General features: G+C 44.1%; 1 protein-coding gene across 1 annotated transcript in view; it reads left to right on the forward strand.

Annotated features, from left to right (window-relative positions):
• Positions 1-19,099, forward strand: part of mtcl2 (microtubule crosslinking factor 2) — a 102,930-nt gene that overhangs the window by 64,607 nt on the left and 19,224 nt on the right. The window contains exons 5-15 of the mRNA XM_029435942.1: positions 1,598-1,660; positions 4,679-4,834; positions 5,855-6,008; positions 6,447-6,978; positions 7,552-7,846; positions 8,546-8,779; positions 13,787-13,924; positions 16,991-17,113; positions 17,303-17,533; positions 17,906-18,022; positions 18,109-18,276. Of these exons, the coding sequence (XP_029291802.1) occupies positions 1,598-1,660; positions 4,679-4,834; positions 5,855-6,008; positions 6,447-6,978; positions 7,552-7,846; positions 8,546-8,779; positions 13,787-13,924; positions 16,991-17,113; positions 17,303-17,533; positions 17,906-18,022; positions 18,109-18,276 (2,211 nt within the window). The remainder of the gene's footprint in view (positions 1-1,597; positions 1,661-4,678; positions 4,835-5,854; positions 6,009-6,446; positions 6,979-7,551; positions 7,847-8,545; positions 8,780-13,786; positions 13,925-16,990; positions 17,114-17,302; positions 17,534-17,905; positions 18,023-18,108; positions 18,277-19,099) is intronic.

The raw sequence follows: 19,099 nt of genomic DNA on the forward strand, positions 1-19,099 counted from the left end.
GGCAGTAAGCGAGTGTCTGTAATATTTGCAAACCCTTCAATAAAAAAGAAAAAGACAAGTGGAAATAAACATCAGACAAATAAGCAAATCCCCTTCATGCTGATGCTGCACTGCAGCTCCACCTGGACATGAGGGGAATGATTGAGAACATTCCTCAGTGCTGCAAGGTTACTGTGACGTAACAATTCACTTCAAGCATTACAAATACATATTTGATGTTTACATTTTGGAAAAAGAATGACACAATTATTATTATTTCATGCTATTCTGTCCAACTTTCTCACCTTTGTTCTTCCCTCCACTTATTTCTCTTGTTATTGGTGGTTCGTTGCAGAGAGAGTAGCTTGTTTCCATGGAAACGGACCGAGCCAGAGAGCTTATAGCTACTTCCATTGCAGCGTCTGTCCTTTCTGTGTGAGTGTGTGTGTGTGTGTGTGTGTGTGTGTGTGTGTGTGTGTGTGTGTGTGTGTGTGTGTGTGTGTGTGTGTGTGTGTGTGTGTGTGGTAGTCTCTCAGGAGAAGGAAGCATGGTGATTTATGAGAGTCTGATGCACTGGGCAGACACTTGGGTGAACAGAGGATGGTGTGTTCAAGCACAGTAATTGTTAGCAATGAAAACCAGTTTTTATTTTCATATCATTAGGTCTTAGATTATTGTGTTTTCCTCTCTTCATTTTCCCCCTTTATGTATTTCTCTCTCCCTCTGTTGTTACACGTGCACCTCACAGATGTTATTCCGAACTCTTTTCAGTGTCGCTGTGGTGATCAAGATCACTACGAGTAAATAAATATATATATATATTAAAGCAAACCAATTTGCTTTAAGAAATCTCTAAAGTTTATGTTTAAAGGTTAAGTAATTAGTGCTTTCTCTTAATTAATTCATTAATCAATAGCAAGACCGTTCCAGTAGCAGACAACGCTGACTTAGAAGACCGTCGTCTGTATTGTGCAACACCCTGCTGCTAGTGAGAACCTTGTTTTGAGTCTGTATGCTAAGCTAAGCTAACTGTCTGCTGGCTGTAGCTTCGTGTTTAACAGATTACATTACGTGGTATCGATCTTCTCATCTAACTCTCGGAAAGAGAGCGAATAAACTGACATCCCAAAATGTCAAACTACTCCTTTAACTACACTGGAAGAGCATCTATTTAAACTGTTGTGAACTGTCAAGATTCCCATGCATCCTGGAAAACCGGCAGTTCTTTACTGTTGCCGTCAACATCCTGACAAAATTGTCTAAAATTGACTGGAATAGTGGATGTTTGTAGCTGCGTGTCTGTGCGACAGCTGGCAGTTTGGATTATGGCTCTATTCAGATGAGATAAAGGTGAAATCATATGGTGGTCAGTTGTGTTATGTAACACTCATTAAGTCAGAGCGTGACGTTTTTACACTTGACACATTTGGTTTTTAAACATGTATTTTAGTTGCAAATGTCTGCTCGTATGGAAAGCGTGTGGAAAGAGTGTGTGTTTAAATGTCTCCCTCCCTCTGTGTTCATTCTTCGTCTTATTGTGACAGCTCAGTCGATGGTGTCACAGCGTACTAATGACTGAATAGTATAGTATAATAGTCTGTATGTGTCTGTGTTGCAGAACTCCCAGAAGAAAAGAGGAGCACGACCCAACAACAAACCTGACAAGAAGCTCTGTCCACAGGTAACACACACACACACACACACACACACACACACACACACACACACACACACACACATAATGATGTATATATTGCTTAGATTCTTAAAATATATTTGCGAGTTTCTCCACATACATCATGACAAGGCAATTCTGCTTTATGTAACAGTATATTCATTATTCAATATATTTGTATTATTATACAGGATACTTGTATAATATAAGGGCTTACCCCAATTGTAAAATAAATAGGATTTTAAATCTGTACACAATTCAATCTTACATATTATTACAACATCTGTCTGTGATGTTTGTCCTTTGCATTGTACGAATATCCAGGGATGCTGTTGAACAAAAGCTAAAAAAATATGAAATACAGATAATAAATATCATCAGATTTTTGTTGTAGCTTTGTCAGCATCGCTCGAGGCAGCTGCCGTCTCTGCAGAAATGTCATTTCATGTGCTGTAGGTGACATAAGGCCACAGCGACTCTGACTGCTGTTCCCTCCCAACAATAAGTGGGTCAAACAGAGCAGACTGATGATCAGAGTCATTTAGAAAGATGCTTTTTGATTCCTGCGAAGACAGTTGATTTTCTCCATCAACAGTCGTGATGAAGTGAGATGTGATCGCTTTGCGAAAATAATTTCCTGCACAGAGGAACTCCATCTAACATGATGAAGCATTTCCTGCAGCATAAGCAGGAAGTCTTTTTATGCCCCATCATCAGTTCTAAATGTTCAGTTCAACTAAAAAGACATGTAAAAGGTTAATTTGTTCATTGTTGTTGCCTGAAGAGTTTATGTCAGCCTCAAAGTGCTAACAAATATAGTTATTTTTGCTTTTAGTTTATTTTCACTCTCATGTATTTTGGAGAGCGGCACTCTAACTAAAGTACATACAGGGTCAATCATCACTTCCATTGTGAATCATCACTGAAACAGCCATTTTTCTTCTTCTATTTTCTGCTTCAAACTCCAATTGAGTTCAGAATAAAGACATGTTAAAGTCGTGTGCGGCCACCGATCACAACTGTCGTGTTGGAAATCTATCATCCTCTAAGTGTGTTCCGGCCTCACCGCTCAGGACTCTGTTGTCGAATGTGACCTATTTCCTCTGGGGATCACACTATCTGTCCAAACAAGCCGTGTGCCGCAGATAAAGCAGATAAATCAGATAAATCAGCATTTCCTGTATTCCTGCTCATCTCTCCTTCATCTCTGTCCCTCCATCTTTTCCTGCAGGTGTTTGTATTAAATGTAATCATACCCAGTTTTATTTTTAATGCTTGCATTACAGATCAAGCTTCGACACCGCCCTTTAAATCTCTCCTCTTAATTCTGCATCTCTTCTAGTCCAAAAATAGAACCTCTTTTTTTCTTAACTTCACTTGTTAAGTCTGCCTCCCCCCCAGAAGTGTATGAGCTCATCAACAGAGCCCATAGAGATACAGATTAAAAACCCACAGGACGAACATATCGCCACAGAAGGTGTTTACGGTGAAGTTAATTCTCTCACCAACGTCTCTCTCTGTCTGCTAACGCGAGCCCAAGCTTCCTCTCCAAGCCACATACCATAAATGGCTTTAAATTCGCTGGCTCTCGCCCTCGCTTAATGTGGTTGGAAATGCTCCACAGGCCGTAAAACAAATACAGCCACAGAGCCGCGTCTGAGGAATGAAGTGCACGGGGGCACCTCAGGTCAGCAGTAGTTACAATTGAGTTTGAGATAAAGATACAAACATGTGTATATCAATTAAGTTGAGAGCCAACACCTAAAAACAGGGGGCATGTTTAAAGCTGCATCAACTGTTTATTTGCCACTAGGGGGCAGAAAAACACCACATGAAGCCCTTCTAATTGCTCAGGCTAACGTGCTAAAATAAAACTGTTGCCTATTTACACATACATCAGACCCAGAGCCACATTAGCATTTATCTGGAGTCATATGTGTGGCCCCCTGATTAATGTAAGAATGCACTCTCTTTTAGCTTTGGTCTTTTCCTGAGGGAGATATCTGGCTCTTTAGCCGCTAAATGTCCAACAGTCGCTAACTGTCTGTCTGCTCTTTGGTGCTGGGCAGGTAGTTAACAATAGGGTTGTAAGGTGGTAAACAAATGTATTCAGTGTTTACAGCGAGACAATGCAAATTTAAATAACTTAACAAATTCTTCATTTTACAAACTGAAAGTTAAATTCATAAGTGGAAATGCGCACCCTTGTTCAATTAATTTGTTCTGCTACAGTTAATGGTTGCTAATGTTAGCTAGTGTTTGCTAACTTTAGATATGTTTGTGATTTTTTCTTTATGAATCTTCTCCACTTGTGTTACTGTTAAATCATGTTTCCGCCTTTCCCATCATCCAATAACTGCTACTCTATTGGCTTATTACCATGCTATATAAATCCAAATATGGACCAGTGCAGGTTTGAAGTTGTGTGCGTAACGTAATAGTAATTTTCTCAGTCGTTTATGAGTCACTCTTCTCTTACAGATCTGTGTTTTGTATCCCAGTAAGTTAGTAAATATTAATTTCATGTTCTGTATAACGTCTAAGGCAAACCACTCATGAGTGTTTTCTGGAGTTTCCAATGTGTTTTTAGTAAAAGCCTCACGAGGAACAAACACAGCATGAGTCTGACCTCACCATTTGGTAGCTGAAAGCCGTAAGCTAGTCAAATAGCTCTTTGTCATTATTTTTCCAAGTTCAAGGCAATTTTTAAATAGAATGAAAAAAACAATTCATCCCACTTGAGTAGCAGGACTGTAATGGATTGTTGCTTGTGTTCAAATGAGAGACAAGCAAACAGTTTAGGGATATATATTATAACTTTAAGAGATGATGCCCAAACATAACCACTTTACTTTACAGAACATCAGAACGTCATCACATACTCTACATAATCACTAGTGAAAGGCCTAAAATGGCACTTTGCATGATACCAGACGTGTGTGCATGTCAGCCTCTCTGTGATACAGCAGTTTTTGTATCCACGTCACTTCGGTGCTCTACTCTCTTTCTGTCCCGTCACCGCAGGAGGACAGTTCAGACCTGAAGTGTCAGCTCCACTTTGCCAAAGAGGAATCAGCCCTGATGTGCAAGAAGCTGACCAAGCTGGTGAAGGACAGCGAGGCCATGAAGGAGGAGCTGGCCAAGTACAGGTCGCTGTACGGAGACGTCACCGTGGAGGAGGTGAGGGGAGGATGAGGAGGATCGAGGAAACTAGATATTTGCTCTACAGCCACTTTATACAGGAGCAAGAAGTTTGTCAGATTTTACCTCGTCATCGTCAGATAGTGTATAAGGAGCAAATTAGCGCAGACAAATGAGTCGTTAGGGAACAAGGCCATGAAGCCTGTATGGAGACTTAAGAACTACTGAACCATGGAGGAGGGTGGGGAAGGATGAGGTTTTGATTTCATATTTAGAGCTGTGATAGTACATCATAGGTCTTCAACAGGGGGTCCGCGACCCAGGTACTGCAGGGGGGTCGCAAAATTGTTTGTAGATAAACCAATTTAATTATTATTATTATTATTCTTTTTTTTTTGCCTTGCGCATTCACATTCCCTCCTCCGCTGTACTTGGCGAAGGGCGGTCCCACACACCTACAGTCAGAGACACCTACAGTGGAGGAAAGGAGAGGGGTGAACTAAAATAAATTTGTGCCACGCACCCCCGTGTCGCACAGACCTCTTCAAGCCTCTTCTATACAGTATATATAGGGGGTCCCTGCTCCACGCTACACCAGTTTGGGGGTCCTTGGCCTGAAAAACGTTGAAGACCCCTGGTCTACAGTAATGTTTTCTTATAACACTGCGAGGAAAATATAAACCCAGAGTTTTACATCTTTTTTTCTCCGTATCTCTTAACGTTTGCCTGAAAGCTGCAAAACGGTGCCACTAGGCTGTTATAGTGGGCATGCTTTGTAAAGTATCCCCACCCTCGGTACCCAGTCACTTGTGTTAATGATGAGGATTTGAATATTCAGGATTGGTAATACTGAAAATGTATTACTATTCATAATATTATTGATATGACAGTTTGTCCTTTAATGGAGTGGTGATAAACTGGGATAAAAAGGTTTATCGCCTATACGCACAATAATCCATGTTTAAAGGTCAACAGTTGATTTAAAGTGTGTGAATAAACAGGTGGGAAGGAAGTGGTTCTCTTCTCCTTAATGTCCTTTTTGATTTGACTCCCCCTCAGGTTGCTGACTCCCCCCACACCCGCGAGGCAGAGATCAGAGTCCACCTGAAGCTGGTGGAGGAGGAGGCCAACCTGCTGAGTCGACGCATCGTGGAGCTGGAGGTGGAGAACAGGGGGCTCCGAGCTGAGATGGACGACATGAAGGGACCGCAAGGTAAGCTCACCTGCATATGTAGGATTGAATGAAAATGTGTATTGGAAAATCAAACCATTGGTTTTTATTAGTATATAACTTTTTTTTGTAGTAGTAGTAGTAGTAGTAGTAGTAGTGGGGCGGTGCCTTGTATTTTTAGAAAAAGAACCATCGCAGCTCTTCTTTGGACAGAACCAGGCTAGCGGTTACCCACAGTTTCCAGTCTTGATGCTAAGCTAACAGGCTGATGACTCATGAGTGTGGTATCAACCTTCTCATCTAACTCTCGACAAGAAAACAGAATGTTGAACTATTGTATTCTTCTAAGATCATATTTGCTTTCTCTCTTTTCATGTTTTGATATTTATAATTGCGAGATTTATTATTTCAAGTACTTAATTTTTTCCATCTGTTGCTTTCTTGCATCTGCTTGACCTCTCATTGTTTCTTTCCCCCTAGATGGTCATCAGGATCTTACGGGTGTTGTCCTAGGAGGAGCCTTGGTACTCGGGGGAGGGGCCTCGTCTGAAAACGTCATGGAGCTGCAGAGACACCTCCAGTTTGTGGAGGAAGAGGCGGAACTGCTGAGGAGGTCTCTTATCGAGATGGAGGAACAGAACAAACTCCTGATGAATGAGATTAACCGCTATAAGTCCGATCTCCCGCCGCCAACGTCCACGCTGTCGTCCAACTCGTTGGCGTCGCTGGCGGACAGCCTGCTCAATGACAGCCCGGTGCACTCCATACAGGGAGGGGCGGTGCTAATCAGCACAGACGCCCCCGCCCAGGATGAGGAGCTCAGACTGGCAAGGCTTCAGATTGGAGAGCTGAGCGGGAAAGTGAAGAAGATGCAGTACGAGAACCGAGTGCTGCTGTCCAACCTGCAGCGCTGCGATCTGGCCTCCTATCACACTCCTTCCTCTTCCTCCTCACTACGACTGGCTCTGGAGTCTGACGCAGAGGCTGGGGACTCAGCTGAGTGCCTCCCGAGGTAGTCTACCTTTCCCTTACAACATTTTTGGCTCTGGGAATGCTTCAGTGAGAGTGTCTTTTGTAGAAACTCATCTCTGTTGATGGCTCAATGAATACAAACCAAATAGACCCCACTGTTTTAAATCTGATCATATGCAGTCAAAGCAAATTAATGATTTTTAATTAAACAGCTCCCTATAGACAAAAAAGCACTTCCATAAAGACAGTAGCCTACAATTAAGATTATTTTTGATGACCAAACTCAGCAGGATTCATCCTCTTGGCACACAAAAGGCATTTTCTCCAGACACCCATGAATTTGATGACAGATTATAAGAACCCATGGTTATGTACATTTGAGATTGAGATTTCTTTACTTTGGAAACAGAGATTGGCAAAACAAGAAGCTCCGTTTTTGCTCTGCTGGAGCTTTTGATCGTCTTCACAGGGGGAGTTTACACAGTTATCACAGAATTATAGATGTTTGAACTCACGTCTTTCTGAGCACTTAAAGGTCATTAACGAAATTCCGATCCCAATTGTTAAGCCAATACGCATGAAGTTCTGAACATGCTCTTTGTTTTTCCATCAGCCCACCGCACCGCAAAGAGCCAGTAGGGGGTGAGACTGACGCGCCGGAGATGAAGGATCGGAAAAAGAAGATCGAGGACAACGCTGACGCAACAACCTCTCTCCCCGGGTACCTGGGGCAGAAGGACCATGATGCCTTGCTCGCCATGAGGGACCAGGCTCGCTTGGTTTCCACGGCGATACAGCTCCTGACCTCCCCCGAGTCCAACTGCCTCACCTCGTCCCCCTCCATCTATCACAAGGTCTGCAGCAACGAGGCAGCAGAACCGTGTGACCTGGAGAAGCCTCACAGCCAGGTACATGCCGTCCTTTGCTGGGTGTGTTGTTCTGCCGCCATACTGAAACCTTCAGAGTCATCTTTTCAGGGAGTTTTCTCTCCGTGGCCATCTTTATAAAACATAATAATGTATACATGAAATATGTGTACATGAATAGATCAAATAAATAAGTCAAATGAGAAAAGATAATATAATCAGGCCTTACTTTAGTGAAACTAAAATCTGCAGATGCGGCAAATTAGAAATGAGCCAAACTTTTGAGTGGATGTCCAACCAAGGCAAAGATTTGGCTTTTGCTACTGAAGCAGTTTTTGGCCCCAACTAGCCGGTTAAGAGGAGAGAGGAGTCAGCAGTCGAGGACGGTATAGAACAGTCAATAAAATAGGTTTTTCAGAAATTGTGAAGCACTGCAACCACAAGAGATCCTTGACACACACACGCACACACACATGACCGAACACATGATCCCCCCAGGCTAATGTCTGGCAGAGACAACAATAGATCTTTTCATTTCTTTGGTTAAAAAAAAAAGGATGAGAAACGACAAGAGTGAAAAACTGTTCAGTGACAAATGTTTTATCTTTTGCTTTGGCACCTTTTCTTCAACACTGATTATTCATCCACCTGCAGTATCAGGCCCACAACGTATCATTCAGCCCTCACACAGCCAATAATAACTGACTGTGTGATAAAGTCTGTTATTTCTTTGTTCCCCAGATTTCAGAGCTGTCTGACCTGGCAGACCGGCCCTTGGTTGGTGCTCTGACCAGCCGGCTCCAGGCCTTACACACGCAGCTACAGGCCTTTGTGGAGCGGGTAGACATCCTGGGTAAACCCCCAGCGGGTGGGAGAGACCCTCAGGTGGAAGGAGCGTCTCCTCTGGCCTCACCCTGCGCCTCTCTCCCCTGCTCTGGAGACGAGCGGGATGGACTCAACACTCCCGTGGAGAAGGTAAACAACACACTCCCCCTTTTCACTCCTTGTCACTCTGTCTCTTTCATTTATTATCAGTTTTTGTTTTTTTGAAGCTTTTACTTTTGTTGGGTTATTTTTTTGTTGTTGTCACTAGTTTGTTTTTCTATTCTTCAGTTTTGTGTTTGGTCCAGTGGCTGAATAACACTCCCAATCCCATCTGCTTTAGTTTCTCCTCACAGTGGAGGATGGATTCACACGACACGCTCAAATCTGATGTATCTGAACTCTTTAGTCTGTCCAGTTCTTATACTAAACCAACCTGACATGCTCATTGTGAAGGGACCTTTATTGTACAATGTAAACGTTTGAAAACAAGAACTGCCCTTGTTGTATTAGATTAATTCAGATTTGAGCTGCCAGTGTAAACCTCTCCACACGATGCCCCCCATGTCCTCTGCATGCTGTTAAATGACTTCCTAACCTGGTATATAGATGCTGCTTTAGGCCTCAAATGGAGCCTTTTCCTATGCATGGACATAGTAAGGTTATTAGGAGCACATGAAGCACTGCCTATTTATATATATTTTCATCAGCATATCATAAAACCAATTCAACATGCAGTCTGAGTCTAGTGTGGATGAGTAATATCGCTGAGACATATTTTCATTTAAAGTTGAAACACTTAAATCCATAGATTTACTCATAGATGTAACTCAATGTGGCATCATAATAAAAGCTAGTTGTATCGTATGGCCCCCATTAATATTTAGTGAGATGTGTTCTGTAGCATCACGCAATGTAGTTGACGAGGAAATAATAAGAGTGTAAAAGCACTATCTGACACACTTTTGGTTTGAATAGTTTTTTTTAGCAAGTCTAGCCTTTGGTGTTGTCCAACTACTTTTAGCTGATTTTAAGTCGTTCCTGACAACAGATACTAAGTACTTTTGAGATTCGTACAAACACTTGACAATGTTCTCGATAATTCCATGGCTAAAATACAAAATCTGAGTCATTAAAATCTATCATTTCATGCAATAAAAAAATGGTGGTGAAATCTACCACCATTATTGAAAGACTATTTCTTAAAGCCGCAGCTGAGACAGTGAGCTCGGTCTAAATAGATTTCCAATCATGTTTCATAAAATCACATTTCACGTCTGAAATTCTCCTCTGGGAAAGTCTTGTGTTACAGTCGATTGTCAGTGATTCATGACTTTGAGCTTCGACTATATAACGTTTAATGGTCCAAATTCCATCCATCCATCCATCCATCGTCTACCGCTTATCCGGGATCGGGTCGCGGGGGCAGCAGCTCCAGTAAGGAACCCCAATCTTCCCTTCTCCGGGCCACATCCTCCAGCTCCGACTGGGGGATCCTGAGGCGTTCCCAGGCCAGGGAGGAGATATAATCTCTCCACCGAGTCCTGGGTCTTCCCCGGGGTCTCCTCCCAGCTGGACGTGCCTGGAACACCTCCCTAGGGATCCTTACTAGATGCCCGAACCACCTCAACTGGCTCCTTTCAACGTAAAGGAGCAGCGGCTCTACTCCGAGTCTCTCACGGATGGCTGAGCTTCTCACCTCATCTCTAAGGGAGACGCCAGCCACCCGTCTGAGAAAACCCATTTCGGCCGCTTGTACCCGTGATCTCGTTCTTTCGGTCATGACCCAGCCTTCATGACCATAGGTGAGGGTAGGAACGAAGATCGACCGGTATATTGAGAGCTTTGCCTTCTGGCTCAGCTCTCTTTTCGTCACAACGGTGCGGTAAAGTGACTGTAATACCGCCCCCGCTGCTCCGATTCTCCGGCCAATCTCTCGCTCCATTGTCCCCTCACTCGCAAACAAGACCCCGAGGTACTTGAACTCCTTCACTTGGGGTAATGGCTCATTCCCTACCCGGAGTAGGCAATCCACCGGTTTCCTGCTGAGAGCCATGGCCTCAGATTTGGAGGTGCTGATCCTCATCCCAACCGCTGCACACTCGGCTGCGAACCGATCCAGTGACTGTTGAAGGTCACAGACCGATGAGGCCATAAGGACCACATCATCTGCAAAGAGCAGCGATGAGATCCTCAGGTCACCGAACTGCAACCCCTCTCCTCCACGACTACGCCTCGATATCCTATCCATGAAAATCACGAACAGGATTGGTGATAAAGCGCAGCCCTGTCGGAGGCCAACATTCACGGGAAACGAGTCCGACTTACTGCCGAGTATCCGGACACAACTCTCGCTTTGGGCGTACAGGGATTGGATGGCCCTCAAAAGTGACCCCCTCACCCCATACTCCCGCAGCACCTCCCACAGTATCACCCGGGGGACCCGGTCATACGCCTTCTCCAGATCCACAAAACACATGTAGACCGGATGGGCGTACTCCCAGGCCCTCTCCAGGATCCTTGCAAGAGTAAAGAGTTGGTCTGTTGTTCCACGACCAGGACGGAATCTGCATTGTTCCTCTTCAATCAGAGGTTCGACTACCGGCCGAACCCTCCTTTCCAGTACCTTGGAGTAGACTTTACCAGGGAGGCTGAGAAGTGTGATACCCCTGTAGTTGGCACACACTCTCTGGTCCCCCTTTTTAAATAGGGGAACCACCACCCCGGTCTGCCAACCCCTAGGCACTGTCCCAGACTTCCACGCAATGTTGACGAGGCGTGTCAACCAAGACAGCCCCTCAACACCCAAAGCCTTCAGCATTTCTGGACGGATCTCATCAACCCCTGCGGCTTTGCCACTGTGGAGTTGTTTGACTACCTCAGTGACTTCCATCAGGGAAATTGACGATGATCCCCCATCAGCTTCCAGCTCTGCCTCAACCATAGAGGGCGTGTTAGTCGGATTCAGGAGTTCCTCAAAGTGCTCCTTCCAGCGGCCGATAACCTTCTCAGTTGAAGTCAGCAGGGTCCCACCCTTGCTGTACACAGCTTGGATGGTTCCTCGCTTCCCCCTCCTGAGGTGCCGGATGGTTTTCCAGAAGCACCTTGGTGCCGACCGAAAGTCCTTCTCCATAGCTTCTCCGAACTTCTCCCACACCCGCTGCTTTGCCTCTGACACGGCAGAAGCTGCCGCCCTTCTAGTCCTTCGATACCCTGCAACTGTTTCCGGAGTCCTCCCGGATAACATAACCCGGAAAGACTCCTTCTTCAGTCGGACGGCTTCCCTGACCACCGGGGTCCACCACGGTGTTCGAGGGTTACCGCCCCTTGAGGCACCTAAGACCTTGAGACCACAGCTCATCACTGCAGCTTCAGCAATAGAGGTTTTGAACATCGCCCACTCAGGTTCAATGCCCCCAACCTCCACAGGGATAGCTGAAAAGCTCCGCCGGAGGTGTGATTTAAAGATCCCCAGGACAGGGGCTTCCTCCAGACGTTCCCAGTTCACCCGCACTACCCGTTTGGGTTTACCAGGTCTGTCCAGAGTCTTCCCCCACCCCTTGATCCAACTCACCACCAGATGGTGATCAGTCGACAGCTCCGCCCCTCTCTTCACCCGAGTGTCCAAAACATGCAGCCTCAGATCAGATGATACGATTACGAAATCGATCATTGACCTTTGGCCTAGGGTGCTCTGGTACCACGTGCACTTATGAGCATCCTTATGTTCGAACATGGTGTTTGTTATGGCCATTCCATGACTAGCACAGAAGACCAACAACAAACGACCGTTCGGGTTTAGATCAGGGAGGCCCTTCCTCCCAATCACGCCTCTCCAGGTGTCTCCATCGTTTCCCACGTGTGCGTTGAAGTCTCCCAGCAAGACTACGGAGTCCCCTACTGGAGCCCCCTGCAGGGCTCCATTCAGGATCTCCAAGAAGGCCGAATACTCAGAACTGCGGTTTGAGGCATAGGCACAAACAACAGTCAGAGTTTTCCCCCCCATAACCCGAAGGCGTAGGGAGGCGACCCTCTCGTCCACCGGGATGATTGATGATTATCATGTTTTATTTTTCATTTAAATATTTTGTCACCACGCTGCCAATTTTATCCACTTGTACAAAAAAACAAGATTTTCAAGACTAAATTGACCCAAAATGGAAACTTCTGCAATTTGGTGATCTACCTTAACAGAACGTGTTTCTTATAAAACAATCTGTTCTCTATTCTAATTCTAATTTGCTGTGATGAAATTATACAAAGTTTTAAGAGAATACATTTCAATGTTTAGACTCCATTAGAGGCCGATTCTGAGTCCCAACACCCTCCGATCTCTCCTCCCTTCTCCCTCTCCCCTTCCCTTCGTCCCTTCCTCCTTCCCTCTTTCTCTGCATGGGCACCATAACGGTCGGTTTCTGCACTTCATCTCCCTTTCCCTCCTTTCAAACTCTCTTAACACCTGCTCCTCTTCTTCATCTCCTTAACTGCCTGCCTACTTCCCTCTGACTCCTTTTTACTCACCTCACATCCCTTTCCTTCCCTCATTCCCGCACTTCTTTCTTCTCCTCCTTTGTCCTTGCTTTGCTTCCTCATCTGCACTTGTTTCTCCCTCTTCTCTTTCACCGTGTTGCTCCGTCGCCCCTTCGCTCTGACTTTTCATCCTAACCGCCTTACTCCTTCTCGTCTTATTTCCCTCTCCCTTCCCTCTATCTCCCATTGCTGTTTCTCCCCCGTCTCTCCTTTTTCTCCCACCCTTCTACGTCCTCTTCCATTTTCCTTTTTCTCTCCTCCTCCCTCAGTCGTTCATTCTGCCCTCCATCCTCCTCTTCTTCCTCTTCTCCACTCTCTCCTTCTCCTCTCTGACAAAGCTCTTTTTCCTCTACATCCTTTTCTTCATCTTGTGAGATCCATACTCAACTGTTTCTGTTTTGTTTTTTATTATCATTTTTCTCAATGTTGTCATATGGATGGACGCCATTTTGGTTGAATTGTTTTTTATTCTTATTGTTGTGTTTGTTTGTCTTGTTTTCCTTTCATTTCCATCATTCCCTCCTTTTTATGTTTGTTCCACAACGTGTCCTCCTCCCCTGTCCCTTCCTCTCTCCACTATTTTTGTTTGTTTTTTTCTTTATTCATTAACCTGCCCATGCATGCATGCAGCAACCCGATTATAGGGAGATATCAGAGCCGGAGGTGAAAGGTCAAACTGAGGAGATCAGCCAATCAGACAGCAATGAGATGCTAAAGCAGGAAGAGAGCCAGCTGGAACAGGGAGAGAAGGAAGACGATGATATACTGGTGAGTCGCTCAAAATCACAACCATTCACATCATGACAGGCACAGACTTACACACTTGAGCCTGAAGCCAAAGTTTAAATGTCAAATGTATCTCTCTGTCTTGTGCACACAGACAGACAAACACTTTTGGCTGGTCACAGTCTTAAAATGCCTTAAGGCCAACAAACCAAAGGTCAAGTATGCTGCTTTAACAGCCTGTCCAAGATGATAAAATAACTTTGGAAGCTGACAGTAAATGGACCAAGTGACTCCTTGTATGTGAAAGCAGTCACGTATGGCGTGTTTTTTTATCGTCTTTCAGCTCATTCTTTTGGTTTTCCAGCCTGCAACTTTACTGTTTCGGTTCACTCTCACGGCTCTCATCAGTGTTTCATTTCTCGGTTTTCAGCGGAAGAAAATTCACTGCATATTAATGTATCCAATCAAATGTGATTTGGCATGACAAGCTAACCCCACCCATCATATTTAACCGTTAGCCCAGGGGTCATAGTAGCTAGAAGAGCAATATCATGGAAGGAATTTATTAATTTCTCCCTCGTCCTCTTCCTCACGATGTAACAGTGAGTGAGGAAGCAGTAAGTTGGAGGCCAACAGTTTCCACAGCTCAGTATTTCACTACCGCCCCATATCGATTTGTATCCATTAAGCCACTCTCACTGATCTGAGTGATCCCACCTCGCTCACATATTCTGTTTCACTCGGAACAGAAACTACAGACTGAAGACTAAAGAAGCTCTAACTGCTGTTTCACTGTGACTTTTAAAGGTGATGGTATGTCAGTGTTGTGTTTAAAGCTTGTTTCCACTGTGGCAAAAAACACAGTAAACAATTGCAACAATAATAGCCCATAATACTCTGCATGAATAACCATCCAAAACATCGTTAAAGGGCCTACGAAATGATAAACATGAATTTCTACTGATGATAGTAAATGCTATTTGTGGTGTAAAATGATGTGTTATTAATGACACAATGATCGCAGTATTTAATAAATCCCGATTTAGTATGTCTGTTATGATCGTGATTTATTACGAATACATCAATATTAAATATATATATATGGCACATTTCACAATAGATATGCAACCTCTATCATATACCAAGCCCAATAACACTGACAAAATATCTTTAAGGAAGGTCCCAACCTGATCACATCACTTCTTCCTGAGCTAACACACAATGACAGGCAGCCCTGCAAAGGTTAATTAAAGGTTGATTTACACACACACAGACACACACACACACACACACACACACTCACACACACACACAAAAATACTGTAGCTTGCAGTTACTAATGTGGTACAGTGGTGGCAAACTATGCTAGCAACACAGTGTTGTAAACAAACATAAACAGTGACTTCACTGTCAGCTGTGGGATTGACGGGAAGAAAAGACCTTTGTACGGCTGCCCTTATGCTGGCGTGTCTCCATGGTAACCAGGGATGTGTGTGTGTCTGCATCTTTATCCGAGCCTGAGAATGGGAGGAAAAGAGAGAGAGAGGCTAAAATAGAATGAAAGAGAAAGATAACAAGAGAGTCAGATATTGTAGAGAAACCTTTGTGTTTGCAGTAGTGACACAGCAGCACACACAGTGTTTACACACACTCGGTATTCAACATAATACTGCTCATTCTCTGCAATAATCAATGTTTTTCTCCCCCCTGCCTCAAGTATTTATGCTCGGCTAGGCTAACCACGGCCTGAAAGACTCCAGCTCCAATCTTCAAAGAATAGTTTCCCAATTTGCACAATTCTTTTGGAGAGAGTTGGATGAGAAAATTGATTTCACTCTCAAATATGAAGCAAGAGCCAGAAGTCTGTAAGCTTAGCTCAGCGCAGCATAAGACTGGAGGCATGTAAAAACAGCTGGCCTGGCTCTCTCCAAAATAAAAATAGAAGCAGAGTTGAATTACATGTTGTAACCATATATTTATATATAGTAATAATGATAATATAAAATAAGTGGACGTGGTCACCGTGACGTCACCCATTGGTTTGTGGATTACTTTTGAAGCCTCGAGTTTAGCCTTTTGGCCTCACCAGAAGTGACACGTGAGAGTGGAGCGATTGTGAACACATTATTTAAGCGTTGTAATTACCTTTCATGAACTGAAAACTCACTGTGAAAAGGTTCAAGTTCAAAGATGAAAACACGGACAACAGAATTAGTCTTTCAGTCTTTATGCTGAGCTAAGTTAATCAACTCCATAGTAAGACAGACAGACATGAGAGTGGCGTGAAGTGAGCTTCTGAGTCATCAAACTATTTCTGCCTTAGTTACACTGTAAAACGTATTTGCAAGAAAATAGTCGAATTGAATGAAATGTAATATCAGGATCATCTACTAATGACGTTAACCTCACAAAGCCGTATCTTGTTAAATATATTTAAGAGAATAAAAGACAGAGGAGTCTGTTAATTACGTTTTTCTTATGCTGTACAGTATTACTAAGTTGGTGTATTTGATTCCTCTCATTCTTCACACATTTGCTCTTGTGTTGCTACCGTCTTTTCTTGCACATTTTGCATCAGCAGCTGCCACTTTTTTAACCTCAGTGAGTTATATTGGAACAGAAGTCAAAGTAGTTCTTGCTGTGAGCAGCAGCGTGGGGCTCAGGGTGGAGGGTGATGGAGGGCAGAGGCTGAGCCCAGTGGAGGGTGAAAGAGGACATTAACGGTACAGTGGTGAGTCGATGGATCGCACTCACTCAGCAGCCAAACGAGGCATGGGAGAGTGCATGAGGTGTGCGTACATGCGAGCATGCATGCGTGCCGCAGCTGAGGTGTGACTTGAAGGGTGTTCTAGCACAAAACTGCCATGTTATGTGCTTCTCACACTTGGCTGTTTTTCCCTTTTACATTTCCTTCTGACTCTCTCTTCCCATTACTCCTCATTCTTTTCTTTAATCGCTCTCCTTGTTTCCTATTTACCAATGTTTCACTAATCCTATCTTTCCTTTTTTCTTTCTCTCCCTCAATTCTTATTTTTTCTTTCACTCCACCCCCCTTCTTCCTTATCTTGTACCCCCTGTCATCCCTCTTTCTTGCTTTCTTTCTTCCAGCTCGTCCTGCCCGGTGACCTCCAGGCTCGGCTGTTCGAAGAGGAGGAGTCGGCTCTGGGATCTCATGGGGAGCTGGAGAAGGAGATGCAGGCTCAGAGAGAAAACACTCTCAAACTCACACAGGTCAGCTTGCAGCACTGGATACTGTTGTAACTAATCAACTGAACTTGTAAACAAAACTCCCACAGACACGGAACAACCCACTTATTTTGCAGTCAAGCTAAAATGACCTGATGGGGTTTTTCAACGATCGACTAACCAAACCTTTTGGCCTCAAGTCTTCCCTGATCTCAAACTGTCTTTCCCTCTCAGCTCCAGGAGGAGCACCAGAAGGCTCTGCTGCGTCGGGACTTCCAGCTGCAGAGTTTGGGCCTCCAGGCTCGGCTTCAGCAGAGGTTATGGAGCCAGGAGAGGACTCTGCTGGTGCAGGAGTCTCAGCACCTCAAACAGGCCCTGTTACTGCTCAGCCTCAAACTACGCTGCTTCCTCAAACAGTGGAGGCTGGGCTGCAGGAAGGACACAGAGTGGAAAGACGTCTTGGAGGTATGAGGGCACCAAAAGGAAAAAGCTTTTCTGTTGTCAGAGTCTGACTGTCTGTCCTGATGTGACCAATATATATGTATTTATTCAGGCTTTGCATCTAAAATCTGTATCTTTGTCTTCAAACGATATCTCTATTTGTCCTCAAAATGTTGGAATGGTGTATGTTTTTAACCCGCAAACGCATTAAGAAAAATATCTGGTGCTATTCAGAAAACAAATAATGTCTTTTGTAATGTATCAGAGTTGGAATTGTGTAGATGGATGGACATTTAAACAATTGTTTTCTGTTCAGAAATTTAAAAAAAATTGTGTGTTACATATTATAGAGATAAATGATTGACAGGTGATCCTGCTCTGTGATTGGTTGTTTAGATGAACAGCCTGAAGGACCTTTACCTGCTGTTGGAGGAGGAGAACCTGACAAGCCCCGCCCACCAGACTGACAAGAGGGCTGCTGCAAACGAACAACCGCTCAGCCCCACTATCAAGGTAGGTAGAGTGACACACACACACTCAGACAAGTACGCCCCCACACACACACACACACACTCTTACATTCATATCTTTTCCTGTAGTCCAGCGCCGTGAGCAGAACCTTGGCAGACCTGAAGGTGGCGCTGCACGATCTGAGTGGCGAGTTGAGACAGGAGAGACAAGGCTCCCAAGAACTCACACAGCAGTTTGCAAAGGCCAAGGCCTCGTGGGAGGTGGAGAGGACGGAAGTAAAGAGCCTCATCACGCAGGTAAGAAGTCCGTCTGTAAACTCAGACAGGTCAGTTTTTGCTCCTCTTGTTGGATTAAAGTGGGACGCTGGAATAAAGGTGATGTCACATATTTCTGTGCACCAATCAGGATTTAGGACTCGTGCTGCCAGGCTGATGTCAATCAACTCTGATCAAAGTAAACCCACACATGAAGTAGCTTAGCTGAGCTCATGAGTGTTTAACTCTTAATGAATAAGAATTTTTATTCCAAACTTTATTATTGATTGATGCTTATTGAGGCATGAATAATTAATTCCTATTTCCTAAGGTATTCCTATGATACGTTACTTAAGAACGTTAAGAACAAATCCTTTGCTCCAAAGTGAGCTGTAGTGCAGTCCATTTGGAGACAAACTTTATTTGGTATAATGAGATAGAGGGCCTGATGCAATAACCACACTCCTCTGACATTATATTCTACAACCCCCGTGTTGTCCCCTCGGGGAATAATATCATCTAGTTTTCTTTAGTTGCTCTAAAGTTTTGAGAGTGAGGAGATAAATGTGGACATTTAAAAGCCATCTAATACTCCGAGACTCAGATGGTGGGAAAGTCGAGCTGAGCTAAACAAATTCAGTAAAAGAAGAAAAATCAATGCGGTGGGAAGATAAAGTAAAACGGCCTCCACAATTAATCAGCGCAGGAGCACATCGTCCATCGACCACACGAAAGTTTAAAACCACCTCTGACAAAGTCTGACAAAAAAACAAAAACAAGTGGCGTATCTATCCACGGAGACTTTTGTTTGCAAGCCTGTCCTCTTGCTTGCGTTGGTCGGGACAGTTATAGAAGAGCTTGTGGG

The sequence above is a fragment of the Cottoperca gobio genome, chromosome 7, assembly GCF_900634415.1.
Source record: "Cottoperca gobio chromosome 7, fCotGob3.1, whole genome shotgun sequence".
Classification (NCBI taxonomy): domain Eukaryota; kingdom Metazoa; phylum Chordata; class Actinopteri; order Perciformes; family Bovichtidae; genus Cottoperca; species Cottoperca gobio.